Genomic DNA, 20,602 nt, shown 5'->3' on the forward strand with positions numbered 1-20,602 from the left:
GTTTTGCCTGCCACTGCTGCTTCTCGGCAGCGGCCCAAGGGCTCACAAACCTAGCTCCTGCTTTGGAAAACGTGATTGTATCTGCCATTTTCAGGGCACAGACCGTAGATGTCTGCCCAGCACTAGCCCCACCTCCCAACCAATGGCCCCGCCTCCCAGTCTCCGCTAAGCTTCTGAGGATCCATTCCTTCTGAACAGGATTCCCTTATGTTTATCCCACGCATTTTTGAATTCCGTTACCGTTTTCATCTCCACCACCTCCCGCGGGAGGTCATTCCAAGTATCCACCACTCTCTCCATGAAAAAATAATTCCTGACATTTTTCTTGAGTCTGCCCCCCTTCAATCTCATTTCATGTCCTCTAGTTCTACCGCCGTCCCATCCCCGGAAAAGGTTCGTTTGTGGATTAATACCTTTCAAATATTTGAACGTCTGTATCATATCACTCCTGTTTTTCCTTTCCTCCAGGGTATACATGTTTAAGTTATCAAGTCTCTCCTCATATGTCTTGTAACACAAATCCCATATCATTTTTGTAGCTTTTCTTTGCACCGTCTCAATTCTTTTTATATCCTTAGCAAGATACAGCCTCCAAAACTGAACACAATACTCCAGGTGGGGCCTCACCAACGATTTGTACAGGGACATCAGCACCTCCTTTCTTCTGCTGGTCACACCTCTCTCTATCCAGCCTAGCAGTCTTATGGCTATGGCGACCGCCTTGTCACACTGTTTATATAAGTAATGCCATACTGGGAAAAGACCAAGGGTCCATCGAGCCCAGCATCCTGTCCACGACAGCGGCCAATCCAGGCCAAGGGCACCTGGCAAGCTTCCCAAACGTACAAACATTCTATACATGTTATTCCTGGAATTTTGGAGTTTTCCAAGTCCGTTTAGTAGCGGTTTATGGACTTGTACTTTAGGAAACCGTCCAACCCCTTTTTAAACTCTGCTAAGCTAACCGCCTTCACCACTTTCTCCGGCAACGAATTCCAGAGTTTAATTACACGTTGGGTGAAGAAAAATTTTCTCCGATTTGTTTTAAATTTACTACACTGTAGTTTAATCGCATGCCCCCTAGTCCTAGTATTTTTGAAAAGCGTGAACAGACGCTTCACATCCACCTGTTCCACTCCACTCATTATTTTATATACCTCTATCATGTCTCCCCTTAGCCGTCTCTTCTCCAAGCTGTATAGCCCTAGCCTCCTTAGTCTTTCTTCATAGGGAAGTCGTCCCATCCCCGCTATCATTTTAGTCGCCCTTCGCTGCACCTTTTCCAATTCTACTATATCTTTCTTGAGATGCGGCGACCAGAATTGAACACAATACTCAAGGTGCGGTCGCACCATGGAGCGATACAACGGCATTATAACATCCTCACACCTGTTTTCCATACCTTCGTCACCTTCAGATCCTCAGATACTATCACCCCAAGATCCCTCTCACCGTCTCTACATATCAGACTCTCACTTCATAACACATACATCTCCCTTGGATATCTACTCCCCAAGTGCATCACTTTGCATTTCTTCGCATTGAATTTTAATTGCCAAACGTTAGACCATTCTTCTAGCTTCTTCAGATCTTTTTTCATGTTTTCCACACCCTCCGGGGTGTCCACTCTGTTGGAAATCTTGGTGTCATCCGCAAAAAGGCAAACCTTACCTTGTAACCCCTCGGCAATGTCACTCACAAATATATTGAACAGAATCGGCCCCAGCACCGATCCCTGAGGCACTCCACTACTCACCTTTCCCTCCTCCGAGCGAACTCCATTCACCACCACCCTCTGGCATCTGTCTGTCAACCAGTTTCTAATCCAGTTCATCACTTCGGGTCCTATCTTCAGGCCGCCTAGTTTATTTAAGAGCCTCCTGTGGGGAACCGTGTCAAAAGCCTTGCTGAAATCTAAGTAGATGACGTCCATAGCACGTCCTTGATTTAATTCTCCCGTCACCCAGTCAAAGAATTCAATGAGATTCGTTTGGCACGATTTCCCTTTGGTGAAACCATGTTGTCTCGGATCTTGCAACTTATTGGCTTCCAGGAAATTCACTATCCTCTCCTTCTGCATGGCTTCCATTACTTTTCCAATAACCGAAGTGAGGCTTACCGGCCTGTAGTTTCCAGCTTCTTCCCTATCCCCACTTTTGTGAAGAGGGACCACCTCCGCCGTTCTCCAATCCCTCGGAATCCCTAAGTGCATCACTTTGCATTTCTTCGCATTGAATTTTAATTGCCAAACGTTAGACCATTCTTCTAGCTTCTTCAGATCTTTTTTCATGTTTTCCACTCCCTCCGGGGTGTCCACTCTGTTGCAAATCTTGGTGTCATCCGCAAAAAGGCAAACTTTACCTTGTAACCCTTCGGCAATGTCACTCACAAATATATTGAACAGAATCGGCCCCAGCACCGATCCCTGAGGCACTCCACTACTCACCTTTCCCCTCCTCCGAGCAAACTCCATTCACCACCACCCTCTGGCGTCTGCCCGTCAACCAGTTCCTAATCCAGTTCACCACTTCGGGTCCTATCTTCAGCCCATCTAGTTTATTTAAGAGCCTCCTGTGGGGAACCGTGTCGAAAGCTTTGCTGAAATCTAAATAGATTACGTCCATAGCACGTCCTTGATTTAATTCTCCCGTCACCCAGTCAAAGAATTCAATGAGATTCGTTTGGCACGATTTCCCTTTGGTGAAACCATGTTGTCTCGGATCTTGCAACTTATTTGCTTCCAGGAAATTCACTATCCTTTCCTTCAGCATCGCTTCCATTACTTTACCAATAACCGAAGTGAGGCTTACCGGCCTGTAGTTTCCAGCCTCTTCCCTATCACCACTTTTGTGAAGAGGGGACCACCTCCGCCGTTCTCCAGTCCCCCGGAACCTCCCCCGGAACCTCTCCCGTCTCCAAGGATTTATTAAACAAATCTTTAAGAGGACCCGCCAGAACCTCTCTGAGCTCCCTCAATATCCTGGGGTGGATCCCGTCCGGTCCCATGGCTTTGTCCACCTTTAGCTTTCCAAGTTGTTGATAAACACTCTCTTCTGTGAACGGTGCTCTATCCACTCCATTCTCAGGTGTACTTTTGCCAGTCCCTAGCGGTCCTTCTCCAGGATTTTCTTCTGTGAAAACAGAGCAAAAGTATCTATTTAGCAAATTGGCTTTTTCTTCATCATTTTCTACATAGCGTTTTGTTGTATCTTTTAGTCTCACAATTCCGTTTTTAGTCTTTCTCCTTTCACTAATATACCTGAAGAAGTTTTTGTCTCCCCTTCTTACATTTCTAGCCATTTGTTCTTCCGCTTGCGTCTTCGCCAGACGTACCTCTCTCTTGGCTTCTTTCAGTTTCATCCGGTATTCCTCCCTGTGTTCGTGCTCTTGAGATTTTCTATATTTCTGGAATGCCAACTCTTTAGCCTTTATTTTCTCAGCCACTTGCTTGGAGAACCATATCGGTTTTCTTTTGCTTTTAGTTACTCTCCTTACATAAAGATCTGTGGCCCTATTTATTACTTCTTTCAGCCTGGACCACTGTCCTTCCACTTTTCGTACGTCCTCCCAGCCCATCAGCTCCTTCCTCAGGTATTCCCCCATTTTACTAAAGTCAGCACGCTTGAAATCCAGGACTTTGAGTTTAGAGTGTCCGCCCTGCACTTCAGCCGTCATATCAAACCAAACCGTTTGATGGTCACTGCTTTCCAGGTGTGCACCCACTCTGACATTTGACACACTATTCCCATTTGTGAGCACCATATCCAACGTTGCTCCCTCCCTCGTGGGTTCCGTCACCATTTGTCTGAGCAGAGCACTTTGGAAAGCATCCACAATCTGTCTACTTCTTTCAGATTTGGCAGACGGAACCTTCCAATCTACATCTGGCAGATTAAAATCTCCCAACAACAGCACCTCTCTTTTCTTTGCCAACTTATTAATATCAACGATCAGATCTTTATCTAGTTCCTCCAATTGTGTCGGGGGTCTGTAGACAACGCCCACGTGGACAGAGGTTCCATCCTCTCTTTTTAAGGTGATCCATATCGCTTCTTCCTTTCCCCAGTTTCCTGTCATTTCAGTCGCTGTGATATCATTTCTCACATACAGAGCTTAGATCTTACCTGCTAGTTTTCTTTCCTTGAGTCTCTCCAAACAATTCCTGAACCTTCCCAGATTTTATCCGTGGGATTCTGTGGTTCTTTGGTTCCAAAAGTCCAGAGTTGACAGTGATCCCTGATTTTATTTTCCAGATGGACTGCTGGAAGGTTCTGAGTTTATTTTTTTTTTTAAAAGAAGGTTGTTGGGGATCTGTTCTGTTCTTTATACCATCTTGCTTGCTCAGTAGAAATACTGACCGGCTCAGGTTTCACAGGACCATATTAGATGATGTCACTCAGTAGTACTCAGTGTCCCCATCTGCTGGTAGGAGGCCATATATATCCACTCTTCGAGAATGGTATGGAAAGACTCAAAGAAGGAAAATTAGCAGGAAATATCTAATTTCTTCTTTCTGTGTATACTTTTTGTTGTTGTGACTTTTTGTTTTCTTGCATTTGTTCCATTATTTTTGTTTTTTTATTTAACATTTTCTTGTTCTACTTGTAGATTTTTTATCTAATTTCTTCTTTCTGTGTATACTTTTTGCTTTTTGTTGTTGTGACTTTTTGTTTTCTTGCATTTGTTCCATCATTTTTGGTTTTTTTATTTAACATTTTCTTTTTCTACTTGTAGATTTTTTTTTTTTAATTTCTTCTCTCCATACTAGTCTTTCCCTCATTCTTCAGATCATCCTGTGTTGTGGTACAGAGTAGCCCAAGGCCAGAACACCTTCTCTTAGGTCAGCTCAAGGCAAATTTAGGAAACCTGGTACTTGGAAACTTTCCATCCCTTTATCACAGAGCTTCCCTGAATTGTACCATAAACATTGGAGAAAATGGTTCGATGCTGTGTAACTTATTTTTACTTAATAATCTGGTACTGTATTTGAGGATGTATCTAATGGTATATGTTTTTGGACTTTTAGGATGTTAGAAGTGTGGAAATCTAAGCAGTCATAAATTCTAAACTTGCTTTTTGTATATTTCAGTCTTGCAGGATGTTGGTACCAGCTAGTTCAGAATGTTGGACCAGATGGAGCTAATCTCTTAAAACTTATTCCAGTGCCTAAAACTTCTGGAAATCAGCCGCCGCCAGTTCAGAACTCTGTTTTTTCTGATGCTTCAAAAGTGAACACAGCAAACCCAGTTCATGTTTTTCAAACACTTCCAAACCACACTGCTGCTTCATCAATTCAGGTACCTGTTTACCAGCAAGCTAACACTAAAAACTACATTTTTACAAGTCAGATTAACACAGTCACCTCTCCAGTAGCCTCTGTGGAAAATAGGAATTCCTCTTCCTCAATTCAGAACACAGCAAACCCGATTCGTGTTTTTCAAGCACAGCTTCCAAGCCACACTGCTGCTTCATCAATTCAGGTACCTGTTTACCAACAGGTTAACACTGGAAACTACATTCTAAAAAATCAGATTAATACAAACCCCTCTCCAGTAGCCACCCTGGATAATAGGAGTTCTTCCTCCTCGTCCTCAATCCAGACCACTTCTGTGCCATCTGTTCAAAAAATCGCTGTGCCACCTTCCTCCAAACAAGGTGACAAAGCATATATGTTAATTAACTCTAAAAATCTACCACTGACTGTGAAGTCGCCAGTGTTGCCCTCTGGGCATCATCTTCAGATTCCAGCTCATGCGGAAGTTAAGTCTGTTTCAGCCTCCTGTTTGCCACCCGCCATCCAGCAGAAAATACTAACATCAACAGTATCTAGTTCTTCTGGAGCACAAGAAGTTAAAAATATTCCCACTGTCATCTATGTGTCTCCAGTCAACACAGTGAGAACAGCGGTTTCCCAGGATTTTAAAACCATTTGCCCCAAACAAGAAACGGTCACGACGAACTCACAGACAATAAATGTAGTTGCTTCAGAGAGTCAACAGCCCCAAGAGTCTCCGATGAAATGGGTTGTACAAGAAAATCCTCAGTCGTCATCTTCACCGTGCCTTGTTCCTGTTAAGTCATCCAATAACACGGCTTCCAAAATACTCAAATCTTTGGCAGAAAGGAGTAATGTGGAATACAATTCTGAAAATATCTTATCACTCTGCTCCAATTCTGGAGCAACCATAAATAAAATAACTCCAATCAAGGATAATGCTTTAGTTATGTGCAATGGGAAAGTGTATTTGTTGGCCAAGAAAGGCTCAGACATTCTCACAGGGAAAACTGAAAAGCAGAGTGCCCAAACAACCAATGAAACGTTACCTACAAAAGCTCCAGAGGTAGCGAGTTCTGGCTCAGTCACAAAATTAACTAGTGAAGTGGTTAATATTGTATTATCCAAAAATAAAAGTGGAAATGTTACCAGCAGTCCAAGAACAGATTTAAATACAAAGGCTTCCTTCCATCCCAGTATAGTAACTAGTGTGAAACTAGAAGCAGATGAAACAGAAAGGGCTCTGCAGTGCTCTATTGACATAGATCATTTTGAGTTACAATCCACAAGGCAGGATGCTGTGCCTGTTAAAACTGTGAAGAAAAGGAATGACCTACTGAAAGAAGAAAATTGTGCTGTGGATAGCCAAGGATCAAATTCTTCTAGTAATGGGCCAGCAGAAGCTTGGTCTCGCTTTAATCAATATGGCAGTGTGTGTGCGAAAGAAGAAGAGGTAAGCGGATTCCGTTTATAACTCTTGTGCAGAAGGAAGGGATCCTCAGGAGCTTAGCCTAGAATGGGTGGCAGAGCTGGTGGTTGGGAGGCGGGGCTAGTGCTGGGCAGACTTATACGGTCTATGCTGGGGCTGGTGGTTGGGAGGCGGGACTAGTGCTGGGCAGACTTATACGGTCTGTGCCAGAGCCGGTGGTGGGAGGCAGGGATAGTGCTGGGCAGACTTATACGGTCTGTGCCAGAGCTGGTGGTGGGAGGCGGGACTGGTAGTTGGGAGGCGGGGATAGGGCTGGCCAGACTTATACGGTCTGTGCACTGAAGTGGACAGTACAAATAAAAAAAGTAGCACATATGAATTTATCTTCTTGGGCAGACTGGATGGACCGTGCAGGTCTTTTTCTGCCGTCATCTACTATGTTTACTATGTCTTGTAAATTGCAAAGTAAGATCATTTTGAAGAGCCTTTGAATACTTTGACATGTACAATGGTTGGACATATGGCACATTTCATTTTGGAACTGCAACAAACAGGAGGGTGACTGTAGATATCTCTTCCACCAGTTAAAATGAGAAGTCCAACAAAATAGTGTGCAGGGTTTTCTCAACCCATTAGAACTGCCATATAGGGTCAGATCAAAGGTCCACCAAACCAGTATTCAGTTTCCAACGGTGGCCAATCCAGATCACAAGTACCTAACAGGATCCAAAAAAGTAGTTAGGTTCCATTCTGGTTATGGTCAGAAAATAAGCAATGGCTTTCCCTAAGTCTGCCTTAATAGTGGTCTATGAATTTCCTCCAGGAGCTTGTACAAAGCATTTTTTTTAACACACCTTCTGGCAGAAAAATTCCAGAGTTTGATTGTGCCTTGAGTAAATAATATTTTACTTATAATCCATGTCAGAACAGTCCACACGAGTGGGTTATGCGTCCCATGCCAGCAGATGGAGCCTGTGAAAACCTCCATTGTTTCTCTAGTTCCAGCAGGTAGAGCAAGCATGTCATCTGGTACAGCAACTACAATCAGGCCATTCCCAGGAAGGCTGTAGGCCCAGATGAAGCATAGGCTGAGTTTGGGGGATGCTTCATACAACAGTCCTTTGGTGCTGATTACCCCCCACCCCATCCCTCCTTGGGAATGGACACAGTTAAGGTCTGAGTTCCCAAACCAATGGGTCCATCAGGGGTTGAAGACCTTTCTCCCAGTGTCCATATTTTCTGTTTCCATGTCCTTTCTTAGGCTCCAGGACAGTGGAGCTATATGTTCTATTTTGGGTTCAGACTGCTTCCTTTCATTAGCTTGGTGTCACAAGGCTACTTTCTAGGGAGGCTAGAATGAGCTTGAGCAGAAAACTCTCACAGGGATTGAATAAGAAGTCCCCAACATAATTATTTGGTACCATAAAGGTTATCTTGTTAGGATTTGGGGGGTGGGGGGGGGGTGGATAGGTGAGGAGTAAGGCAGCAAAAGCACTGGCAATGGACAGGGTGGAGAATCAACAGATACAAATCTAGGCCAGTGACGAGAGGCAACTATCTAGCACTTCAGCAATCTTGGCCTCTAGCTTGGGAGAAGACAGTCCAGGTGATGGCAGACAAGACAATGCTGTTGATGAACACAAAGAAACAAGTAGCCCTCATGTGCCTGATAAGTGTGTCAGATTTGGTCTCGGATGGCATTCCCCTGCAGGTCCTGATGGTATTGTCGTTCAGGGGAATTTCTTGAGCCAACCCTTTTGGGACCCTGAAGTATAAGGACTAGAAGAAGTGGCTATGATTCTGCAAGGGGTCGAGTGGAGCACCTCCATAATTTAGTCTCATAAGAGCCCACTGAAATGCCAAGATGAGTAAATTCTTCAGCCAAAAGAGGGAAGCAGAAGCCTGGAAAATGGATACCCGATAGGACCAGGACTGACATCTAGTCTGTTATACATGTTCCTGGTGGGAACTTGGATATTCTCTGGTCAAGTGTCCGAAGAGGCAATTACCAGAAGTGGTACTTCATCCCGCCCCCCTTTCAGATGATTTCTGCACAGAATCACCTTTCTGTTCCTTTTTCAAAAGGCAACTTTGCAAGGATGCTTAGTGTGAGATAGAACTTTTGATGTGATAAAAAGAGGACTACATAGGGGGGACATAATTGAACAGTGCACCAGTTTTCATGAGGGCTTCCTCACAGGACGGCCCCGTAAAGGGGCGGGGCAACCCATATTATCAAAACAAGATGGACGTCCATCTTTCGTTTTGATAATACGGTCGGGGACGCCCAAATCATGAAATTTAGGTCGACCTTAGAGATGGTTGTCCTTAGGTCGTTTTTGAGATGGTCATCCCCAGTTTTCGTAGATAATGGAAACCGAGGACGCCCATCTCAAAAGCGACAAAATCCAAGCCATTTGGTCATGGGAGGAGCCAGTATTCGTAGTGCACTGGTCCCCCTGACATGCCAGGACACCAGTCGAGCACCCTAGGGAGCACTGCAGTGGACTTCAGAAAAAGGTCCCAGGTGCATAGCTCCCTTACCTTGGGTGCTGAGCCCCCCCACCCCACCCCAAAAACCCACAACTGTACACCACTACCATAGCCCTTAGGGATGAAGGGAGGCACCTACATGTGGGTACAGTGGGTTTGTGGTGGGTTTTGGAGGGCTCACATTTACCACTACAAGTGTAACAGGTAGTGGGGGATGGGCCTTGGTCCACCTGCCTGAAGTACACTGCACACACTAAAAACTGCTCCAGGTACCTGCATACTGCTGCGATGGACCAAAGTATGGCATTTGAAGCTGGCAAAAAAGTATTTTTAAAGATTTTTTTTTGAGGGTGGGAGTGGGTTAGTGACCACTGGGGGAGTAAGGGGATGTCATCCCCGATTCCCTCCGGTGGTCATCTGGTCAGTTCGGGCACCTTTTTGATGCTTGGTCGTGAAAAAAAAATGGACCAAGTAAAGTCGGCCAAGTGTTCGTCAGGGACGCCCTTCTTTTTTCCATTATCATCCGAGGACGCCCATCTCCTAAACACGCCCCAGTCCCGCTTTTGCTACACTGCCGACATGCCCCCGTGAACTTTGGTCATCCCCGCGACGGAAAGCAGTTGAGGTCGCCCAAAATCGGCTTTCAATTATCCTGATTTGGGTGACCTTGCAAGAAGGATGCCCATCTCCCGATTTTGTGTCGGAAGATGGGCGCCCTTCTCTTTTGAAAATTCACCTGATAGTGGTCTTATTTAGAGTTTGAACGTTTTACAAATTAAGTTTTGGGGAGACCCTATTTTCTGTGAGGATCTATTTCTTCAGCCTTTCTCCTCAACAACAGCTCTCACAGAGGTCAGAGACTGGGTTTAGGTCAGGACATTCACAGAATTCCCTCACTACTCTTCTGGATGGGGTACCCTTCTCCTGGGAGTCAAAGATTCAAGACCTCAGTCTTCCCTTCTTTCAGCCTCGTAAGGTAGCATCTCTTTAGATCTTGAAGGAGAGGATGGTCTCATTGAGTAATTTTAATATAAAGTGTTTCTCTGTGCCCAGTACTCTCCCCCATCTAAGGGTAGTGTTTCAGTGCTGGCGATATCAGGCCTTCTCTGTTCTGATGGTACAAATGTTAGGTGATGTAGAGCAGAGGAGGCCATTCTCAAGTCAGTTGTCGGTCATATTTGTAGGTGCACAGTTTTTCTGAATTTTGGATAGGTGGTTTGTGATTGATTTGCCAAGGTACAGTGATCTTTTAAGCATTGATTTCAGGAGGAGTTGAAGAGATGATCACCTTGGACCACACCAGCAAGAATTGCAAGTTCCAAAGGTCCGATGAGCCTATTTGATTTTAAGCGCAGGAGTCCTTGTTGACAGGTTTTAGAATCTGACCAGAAGATAATGACAGGGAGGTGCCCTTGCCTCCATTATATCCCTTCTCTAAGTGCCTTAGCATGGTTGTGCAGGTCTGGAGGGTCTGTACCTTACGTGTTCGGATTCGGAGAGCTACTGTGGCTTCCTTTCACCCAGTCTAGAAGGAGGATGGTTACATCTGACTTGATTGGACTGTTCTGGCATGGACAATAAGAGAGGTGAAATTTGAGCTTACCTAGTAATTTCCTTTCCTTGGGTTCCGCCAGACCAGACCAGAACCTACCCATGGAAACACAATCAGAAAGCTAACAGTACGTATGTTACAGCCAACTCTGTAGTCGTACTCCTGGTTAGTGACCATGAAATGACATTTTTGCATCGGGTTTGCCTTGGTGATGAATTGGAAACCCATAACAAAACAATTGTCTTTTGACATAGGATAGAGAGAAGTTGAAGGCATCACCAGCACCCTTTAAGTTGAGTGAACGTTTTTCTTCTGGCTCTATCAACTGATGGGAGGACATAAACTACTTGTCAGGACTGGGTGACAACGATGGGAGAGAGGGAGAGAGCGAGCGAGCAAGACTTTGCGATAACAAAGGGGGGTAGGAGGAGACAGACTAGGTGGGAGGACTCAAGGAAAGAACTTGTCCAAATTTTACCTTGTACCATTTAAAACAATTGGATGGCATGTCCCTTAGCTTTTGTACTTTTTAAAGAGTAAACAACCGATATGCCACTCCATTCATGATTTCATAGACTACTATCATACCTTTCCTCAACCATTTCTTCAAGCTGAACAGTCCTAACCTCTTTAGCTTTCCCTCATAGGAGAGTTGTTTCATCCCCTTTATCATTTTGGACACCATCTCTGTACCTTTTCTAGTTCTGCTTTATGTTTGACCAGAATTGCACACAGTACTCAAGGAGCGGTCATATCATTAAGTGATACAGAGGCATCTATTTTATTCTCCATTCCTTTCCTAATTTTTAGCATTCTGTTTTGCTTTTTTTGGCTACCACCACCACTCTGAGCATAGGATGTCAACAATGAGACCTCCATCCTTTTCCAGGGTGATGACAACTAAAGTAGAATCAGAAATCATGAAGCTATAGTTGGGTTTTACTTCCCTATGTGCATCACTTTACACTTGTCTACCATCCCAGTCTCGTGTGTTCATACTACAAGTTTTCACAATCTGCTTAAGATGTAACAACTTGGAATAATTTTGTGTCTTCTGCAAATGTGATCACAGTTCCCATTTCCAGATCTCTCTATATAAAAAGCAACACCAACGTTCTATGAAGCCTCCAGCCGGAAGTGTGAAGGGGGCGAGATATCCGGTTTCCCTATGAGTGTCTGCCCCGCCCTCTCTGTAACACAGTCAGTGAAGGAAAACAGCAGAGCACGAAATCAAATCGCTGGCTCTGTAACAGTGAAGGACTCAGAGGGGGGAGGGGAGAGAGGCCAGAGGGCAGGGACACACACACTCCCACATGCACACAGAAGAAAACATTGCTAGCCCCCGTTTCATTTGCATCAGAAACGGGGCTTTTTTACTAGTTATTCATAAGAAGCCTTGATAAATTTATTTTGGACTTAAGAGCCAGTATCCAAGACACCCCCCTCCCCCCCCCCCCCCCCCCAAGTGGGAGTGAACCTCTTCTGGGGTGAACCGCTGTTGCTCCTTTAGGTTCTGCTTTAGTAATACTATTTTCCTGTTCTGTGTGTCTAAGGGAAAAGAAAGCTTAGTAAATGAGGCTCCGGAAGCCACAGGTAAAAATGCACAGCCAGCAGCCCCCATCCCCCCCAGTCTTTCTCCCCTCCCCCATCATTGTTACCCAGTGTCTTTCTCTTTATCCCTCCATTTCTCTTCAGTCTGCTAACCCCAACCCCCAGTTCCCTCTAGCTATCTCTTACCACCCACTTAATAACTCTTAAGAGAACTAAGGGAAAACAAGGCAACAAAATGTCTTAAAGCATTAGCCAGTGGCGTTCCTAGGGTGGCTGACACCCGGGGCGGGTCGCCGATGCGAACCCCCCCCCCCCCCCCCCCCCCCCCTCCGGCGAAAGGACCCCCCCCCCCCCCCCGTTGCGTTTTTACCTGTTGGGGGGGGTGCCGCGCGCCTGTTGGCTTCGTTCATTCCATGCTCCCTCTGCCCCCCCCCCCCTTGGTACGCCACTGGCATTAGCTTGCATGATGTTGTAGTGAATCCAGAACTGTTGGATAAAGTATTTCTTTCTTCACTTGCATATGTGTCCATGGCCACCACTGAAATGCAGAGCTGTTTGATACAGAGGGGTTGTTCCTGGCTGCAGTGGCAGTGGTTGCAGCAAAAAAAAAAGGAGTGTAACCTTCTTAACTAAGGTTTTTTTCTGGATAAGGACGAGAGTAGGAATGGCTAAATGTTTCAGTTAATCTGTATATACGGGACTGTAATTTAGAAGTGGTATGGTCTAATCAATTTGCTTTCATTTTATTTACTTTTTGTAGTCACTTCCCTATTCATTGGCTATAGAACCTTTGCAAATTATTGTGCTTATAGTTTTCCTTGGTATTGATTTTTGCTTATTCACGTTGAGGTCTGGAGTCTCAATGCGTGGGTGAGACAATGGTGCCGAGAGAAGGGTTTTAGATTTGTTAGGAACTGGACAACATTCTGGGGAAAGGGGAGCCTATTCCAGAGTGATGGACTCCACCTTAACCAGGGTGGAAACAGGCTGTTGGCATCTACATTTAAAAAGGAGAGAGCAGCTTTTAATTTAAATTTGTTTTTATTAGACCAAAACAATAATGAAATAGAATACTCATGTAGAATACAAAGGGTCAATGATCTTTTACGTTACTCAACCCTCCCCCATACCACAAACTCCCTTAGTGAAATCCCAAAAATTCACGACCAGCTTTAAAGACCTGTACTCTTATGACCTCCTGGTTGGAATTAAAAAAAAAAAAGTGAATTGCTGTACTGGAACATCCTTGAGGTCCTCCGAGAGTGTTAAGAATCCCACTGCAAGCTATGGGCGACAAAGATTGTATGTAGGCATCCCAAATGACAATAAAAAGCCCCTGGCCCTATTGTGCTCTAAAAGCATTAGAGCATGAAATCTGTTACGCCAAGCCCAAAAGGACAAGGGGGGTCAGAAGACCTCCAGACTCCAAGATAATTTTCTAGCCCACAAGGCTTGCATTCCTAATTAATTGACATCTAATTTTCCTTCAGCACAAAAATGTCATAATGGTCAAGGAGGAGACCCATTGGTGAGAGGAATAGGAGAATATAACAAAGTCTCCAGATAATGTATAATAAAGTTCTACAAAAACTGAATTTGAGGACAGACCTAAAAGGTGTGGAACAGGCTTTTGACATCCTGGTGACATTTTGGCGCAGTGGAGATTCCAGCTTTCCCATTTGAAACAAATGTTCTTGAGTAAGATAAGCTTGACACTGTAAGCGAAACTGACATTTCTACAGCTCTGCACTAACAGATTGGTTATTTGCCTTACCAAAGCTAGGAACTCTAATGTAATAGTGCGCTGTAGATCCAGACCCCACCTATGTGTGAGATCAGACACATCTGTATCCAGAAAGCGTGGAAGAAGCAGTTTATGAAGAACAGATACCGAAAGGCGGTTCTCCCCCACGCCTCCGAAGAGTGCCTACGCCTTAATAGTGTGCTTGGCTCGTAAAGCTATGGGATCCAGGGAAGCAATATAATGTGATTGGTAAAAAAAAAAATCATTGGTCCATTGAAAGGTGGTCATAACAAATTTGAGCCCCAATATTGTTGATTAAGGTCTTAATACAAAGAGAAGGCAAGTACAAAGTGATGCTTGTAGGAAAGAGGAACCCAAACTATAGATGCATGATGCAAGGATCCACATTAGGAGTCACCACCCAGGAAAAGGATCAAGATGTCGTTGATGATACGTTGAAACCCTCTGCTTAGTGTGCAGCAGTGGCTAAGAAAGCAAATAGAATGTTCTTAGGAATGGAAGATAAAAATAAGAATATTATAATGTCTTTGTATCACTCCATGGTACGACCGCACCTCGAATACTGTGTGCAGTTCTAGTCACCGCATCTCAAAAAAGATAATGGAATTAGAAACGATACAGTGACTTGGCTTTTCAGCTTGGAGGAGAGACTGCAGAGGGAAGATATGAACAATCTTCCGTTATGACATAGAGAATTACATATTTTTATTTTCTAAGTTTTCTGCTTAATTTTATGTTGATTTGTCTTATTTGATTAATATTGTTTTGTATTTTCCCTCAAATGTTGAGGTGTTTATTTTTATTATTGTGATCCGCTTAGAATTATACTGAAATAAATGGAATATTAGATCATAGATAGTGTAGTATAGTCAGTGCATTTTTCTTAGCAAAAAAGGTGCCGGTACTCAAATGCTAGGCCACCCTTCAATAGTAGGGTGATAACTGAGGGACCCACCCCATAATAGCCAGGCCCCCTGCAACAAGTCACAGAATCTATGACAACACTGAATTAGTGTGTAGAGCCTGAGCTCTTTCATTAAAACTTGGGGTCTATGGGTCAATTTTAGCAGACAATGGAAAAGGTGCCGGTACTCAGTTCCCCCAAGTACCCCCTCAAAAAAAGCCCTGAGTATAGTATAAAGTACTGAGTGAAGTGGAACGGGTAGACATTAATCACTTGTTTACTCTTAACAAAAACACAAGGACTAGGGGACATGCAACGAAGCTAATTAGTAAATTTTAAACAAATCGTAGAAAATATTTCTTCAGTCAACATTTAATTAAGCTCTGACATTTGTTGCTAGAGAATGTGATAAAAGCAGTTAGCTTAGCAGGGTTTAAAAAAAGGGTTGGATAATTTTCTAAAAGAAAAGTCCGTAAGCCATTATTAAGATGGACTTGGGGAAATCCACTGTTGCCAGTGGATGTGGTAACAGGGGTTGGTATATCTGGGTTTAAAAAAGTTTTGGACAAGTTCCTGGAGGAAAAGCCCATAGTCTGCTATTGAGATAGACATGGGGAAGCCACTGCTTGCTCTGGGATTAGTAGCATGGAATGTGGCTACAGTATGGGTTTCTGTACTGGCCACTGTTGGAAGCAGGATACTGGGCTAGATGACCCATTGGTCTGACTCAGTATGGCTATTTTTGTGTTCTTAAGATAAGCAGCATAAAATCTGTTTTACCGTTTTGGGATCTTGCCAGGTACTTGTGACCTGAATTGGCCACTGTTGGAAACAGGATACTGGGCTTGATGGACCTTCGGTCTGTCGCAGTGTGGCAGTGCTTGTGAGGTCAATTATCAAGCAGCATTTAGACATTCAGTGCTGTACCAGGTATCTTAAGTGCCGCTTGAGTTTCATTTTCAGCTGAGGTGCACATATAAAACTAGGCATACTCTCCGGGTGTTCACCTAGTTTTATACGTGCAGAAAAATGGGCGTGGAAGGGCAGGACCCACTATGGAGGAGATTCTATATATGGTGCCTAAAAAAATCGGTGTTGAAAATATGCTTAGTTGATATTTCAGTGTCTAAATCTACGTGCATCCATTTACACCAACGAAGATGTGGCTTAAATCCCAGCGCATAGATTTACGTGCACTGGGCCATATTCTATAACTACATGCGAAACGCCCACAATCGTTACAGAATAAGCTTAGCGAGTTGTGCACCTAAATTTGAATTAGTTCCAATTAGTGCTCATTATTGCTTGTTAAATGCTGTTATCAGCGCTCATTAGCTTGTTAAGCCAATTAAGTTGCGTGCGTTGTTATAGAATCCGCACTGGATCTCTAGGCTCACTATATAGAATCCGGAAGTATGTGCCTATACATACGCCCAGGTTCAGTGAATGGCACCCAAATTTGAGCGCTGGAAAAATCAGTGTGTAGTGCTGTGAAGCGCCTTTTATAGATTAGTGCTTAGAGCTTATTCCTGTGCCCAGATTTGAGTGCCAGTATTTACTGAATTTGGCGCAGGAATGGTGGTATTCTATAACTCCGCACGCAGATTTTTTTGGAATGTCCCTAACATGCCCCTAGCCCTCTTTTGAGTTGCACACTAGGGGATTTAGTCACGCAGTGTTAGAGAATAGCACGCAGGAAGAGGAAGATGCATGCGCAAAATCTAATTAATGCCAATTAACTGCAGTAATTGCTTGTTAACATCAATTTATTGCTAGTTAATGATTTGGTAGCTAATTTTGTATGCGCTTCTTCGATCACGCAAATTTCGGCCCCAAAAATTTGGGTGCCATATATACAGTGGGGGAAATAAGTATTTGATCCCTTGCTGATTTTGTAAGTTTGCCCACTGACAAAGACATGAGCAGCCCATAATTGAAGGGTAGGTTATTGGTAACAGTGAGAGATAGCACATCACAAATTAAATCCGGAAAATCACATTGTGGAAAGTATATGAATTTATTTGCATTCTGCAGAGGGAAATAAGTATTTGATCCCCCACCAACCAGTAAGAGATCTGGCCCCTACAGACCAGGTAGATGCTCCAAATCAACTCGTTACCTGCATGACAGACAGCTGTCGGAAATGGTCACCTGTATGAAAGACACCTGTCCACAGACTCAGTGAATCAGTCAGACTCTAACCTCTACAAAATGGCCAAGAGCAAGGAGCTGTCTAAGGATGTCAGGGACAAGATCATACACCTGCACAAGGCTGGAATGGGCTACAAAACCATCAGTAAGACGCTGGGCGAGAAGGAGACAACTGTTGGTGCCATAGTAAGAAAATGGAAGAAGTACAAAATGACTGTCAATCGACAAAGATCTGGGGCTCCACGCAAAATCTCACCTCGTGGGGTATCCTTGATCATGAGGAAGGTTAGAAATCAGCCTACAACTACAAGGGGGGAACTTGTCAATGATCTCAAGGCAGCTGGGACCACTGTCACCACGAAAACCATTGGTAACACATTACGACATAACGGATTGCAATCCTGCAGTGCCCGCAAGGTCCCCCTGCTCCGGAAGGCACATGTGACGGCCCGTCTGAAGTTTGCCAGTGAACACCTGGATGATGCCGAGAGTGATTGGGAGAAGGTGCTGTGGTCAGATGAGACAAAAATTGAGCTCTTTGGCATGAACTCAACTCGCCGTGTTTGGAGGAAGAGAAATGCTGCCTATGACCCAAAGAACACCGTCCCCACTGTCAAGCATGGAGGTGGAAATGTTATGTTTTGGGGGTGTTTCTCTGCTAAGGGCACAGGACTACTTCACCGCATCAATGGGAGAATGGATGGGGCCATGTACCGTACAATTCTGAGTGACAACCTCCTTCCCTCCGCCAGGGCCTTAAAAATGGGTCGTGGCTGGGTCTTCCAGCACGACAATGACCCAAAACATACAGCCAAGGCAACAAAGGAGTGGCTCAGGAAGAAGCACATTAGGGTCATGGAGTGGCCTAGCCAGTCACCAGACCTTAATCCCATTGAAAACTTATGGAGGGAGCTGAAGCTGCGAGTTGCCAAGCGACAGCCCAGAACTCTTAATGATTTAGAGATGATCTGCAAAGAGGAGTGGACCAAAATTCCTCCTGACATGTGTGCAAACCTCATCATCAACTACAGAAGACGTCTGACCGCTGTGCTTGCCAACAAGGGTTTTGCCACCAAGTATTAGGTCTTGTTTGCCAGAGGGATCAAATACTTATTTCCCTCTGCAGAATGCAAATAAATTCATATACTTTCCACAATGTGATTTTCCGGATTTAATTTGTGATGTGCTATCTCTCACTGTTACCAATAACCTACCCTTCAATTATGGGCTGCTCATGTCTTTGTCAGTGGGCAAACTTACAAAATCAGCAGGGGATCAAATACTTATTTCCCCCACTGTAGAGTCCGGGGGATATTGTATAAAGTAAAGTAGGCACCTACTTTTCTTTATAGAATACTGCATAACTGGGCGTATTTGCTCCATAGAACTGAAGCAAGGGTGTGTTCCTAAGTGCTGGTGATTCACATGTAGCATATAGTATTCTATAAAGTTATGCATATAAATGTGTACTCTACCCAGAGTCCGTCCATGTGCATGCCCAACTGTAAAATATACGCTAACCCAGAATTGTAGATAAAGTGCTCAAAATTACATGAAAAGTAGGGCGCACAATTTAATTGCTTATGGTCCCTTTTAGAGTGCTGCAGTAGAGCTACCACAGCGTTTACTGGGAGAGTAAGGGGAGAGGTCATGCCTTAATCCCTCCATGCATGATGCATGTGGGTAAGAGGAACCCGAATTATAGCTACGTCTTGCAAGGTTCCACGTTAGGAGTTACGGATCAAGAAAGGGATCTGGGTGTCGTCGTCGATGATACGCTGAAACCTTCTGCTCAGTGTGCTGCTGCGGCTAGGAAAGCGAATAGAATGTTGGGTGTTATTAGGAAGGGTATGGAGTCCAGGTGTGTGGATGTTATAATGCCGTTGTATCGCTCCATGGTGCGACCGCACCTGGAGTATTGTGTTCAGTACTGGTCTCCGTATCTCAAAAAAGATATAGTAGAATTGGAAAAGGTACAGCGAAGGGCGACGATAATGATAGTGGGGATGGGACGACTTTCCTATGAAGAGAGGCTGAGAAGGCTAGGGCTTTTTAGCTTGGAGAAGAGACGGCTGAGGGGAGATATGATAGAAGTGTATAAAATAATGAGTGGAATGGATCGGGTGGATGTGAAGCGACTGTTCACGCTATCCAAAAATACTAGGACTAGAGGGCATGAGTTGAAGCTACAGTGTGGTAAATTTAAAACGAATCGGAGAAAATTTTTCTTCACCCAACGTGTAATTAGACTCTGGAATTCGTTGCCGGAGAACGTGGTACGGGCGGTTAGCTTGACGGAGTTTAAAAAGGGGTTAGATAGATTCCTAAAGGACAAGTCCATAGACCGCTATTAAATGGACTTGGAAAAATTCCACATTTTTAGGTATAACTTGTCTGGAATGTTTTTACGTTTAGGGAGCGTGCCAGGTGCCCTTGACCTGGATTGGCCACTGTCGGTGACAGGATGCTGGGCTAGATGGACCTTTGGTCTTTCCCAGTATGGCACTACTTATGTACTTATGACTTAAGTGTGATTGAAACAGTCTAGACCCAAACATCTAACTTTTAGCCGTGGACGATTTTGCTTGGTTCCATTATGGCAGAAAAATATCCAAGTTTTGTGAATTCCCAAACCCTTCCCCCAACACACCCCCTTATGATTTGGACGCACTGCAAAGAAAAACATCTCAAATCCGAGTTTCTAAAATTGTAATTTATGCCACTTTATGCCATTTCTTTTAGATGTTTTTCTCTCTTGAAATGAGCCCCTTAATGAATGAGCTCAGCTGTTTGTACAGAATGCAAGTTTATACAGTTTGTTACATACAGATGTCACAAAAATTGAGAGATCCTTTTGTTCCAGCAGTTTGAACCCACTAGGGACCGAAAACGTACCCCCACAGGATTATTTACACTTTGTACATCTCCAGTCCGTGCCTATCCCCAAAGATAGTGTTCCAAAGGCTGTGCGCCTCTCTATATTTCAGGTTCAGACCCTCGTGGTCTAATCTCCACCCAGGGTTACCTTTGCGTTGGCTCACCCTGGCCTTGGGACGGCCACTCCTTGGCTCCTATCCCGCGCTCCTGGGCTGGATCTCTCCACTGGCCACCCAGAGCTGTCCTTCACGGTTGCTGTTTTTCCTAGCAGCAACTCTCCTTGTCTTTAGCCAATGGATTCACTTCTTTTTAAATGGGATCCCGCTTCTCCTTCAGGTCACTTGGCAGGGGCTTGCAGGCAACCAAAGACCCACAGCAACAAAAAATCCAACATAAAAGAAAATTTTAAAAACCCAAAAGAAAAGACCTCCCCTAGGGGGTTAAACGCATAATTTTATCTCCTCCTAGTCTCCTCCCCCCCCCCCCCCCCCCCCCTTGTCACTCTTCAGTCTCTCAACACTATCTCTCTGCATTCTATTTCCGAACTTCTCCCCTTGGGCTGGGCCTCCTCCCACCCAGGGACCTCCCAGTCATTCCGCCCAGTG

General features: G+C 44.4%; 1 protein-coding gene across 1 annotated transcript in view; it reads left to right on the forward strand.

Moving 5' to 3' along the window:
* LRIF1 (ligand dependent nuclear receptor interacting factor 1) overlaps positions 1-20,602 on the forward strand; it is a 53,847-nt gene that overhangs the window by 17,065 nt on the left and 16,180 nt on the right. Inside the window, exon 2 of the mRNA XM_030199969.1 lies at positions 5,090-6,728. Coding sequence (XP_030055829.1) covers positions 5,090-6,728 — 1,639 coding nt within the window. The remainder of the gene's footprint in view (positions 1-5,089; positions 6,729-20,602) is intronic.

This window comes from Microcaecilia unicolor, chromosome 4 (assembly GCF_901765095.1).
Source record: "Microcaecilia unicolor chromosome 4, aMicUni1.1, whole genome shotgun sequence".
Lineage (NCBI taxonomy): Eukaryota > Metazoa > Chordata > Amphibia > Gymnophiona > Siphonopidae > Microcaecilia > Microcaecilia unicolor.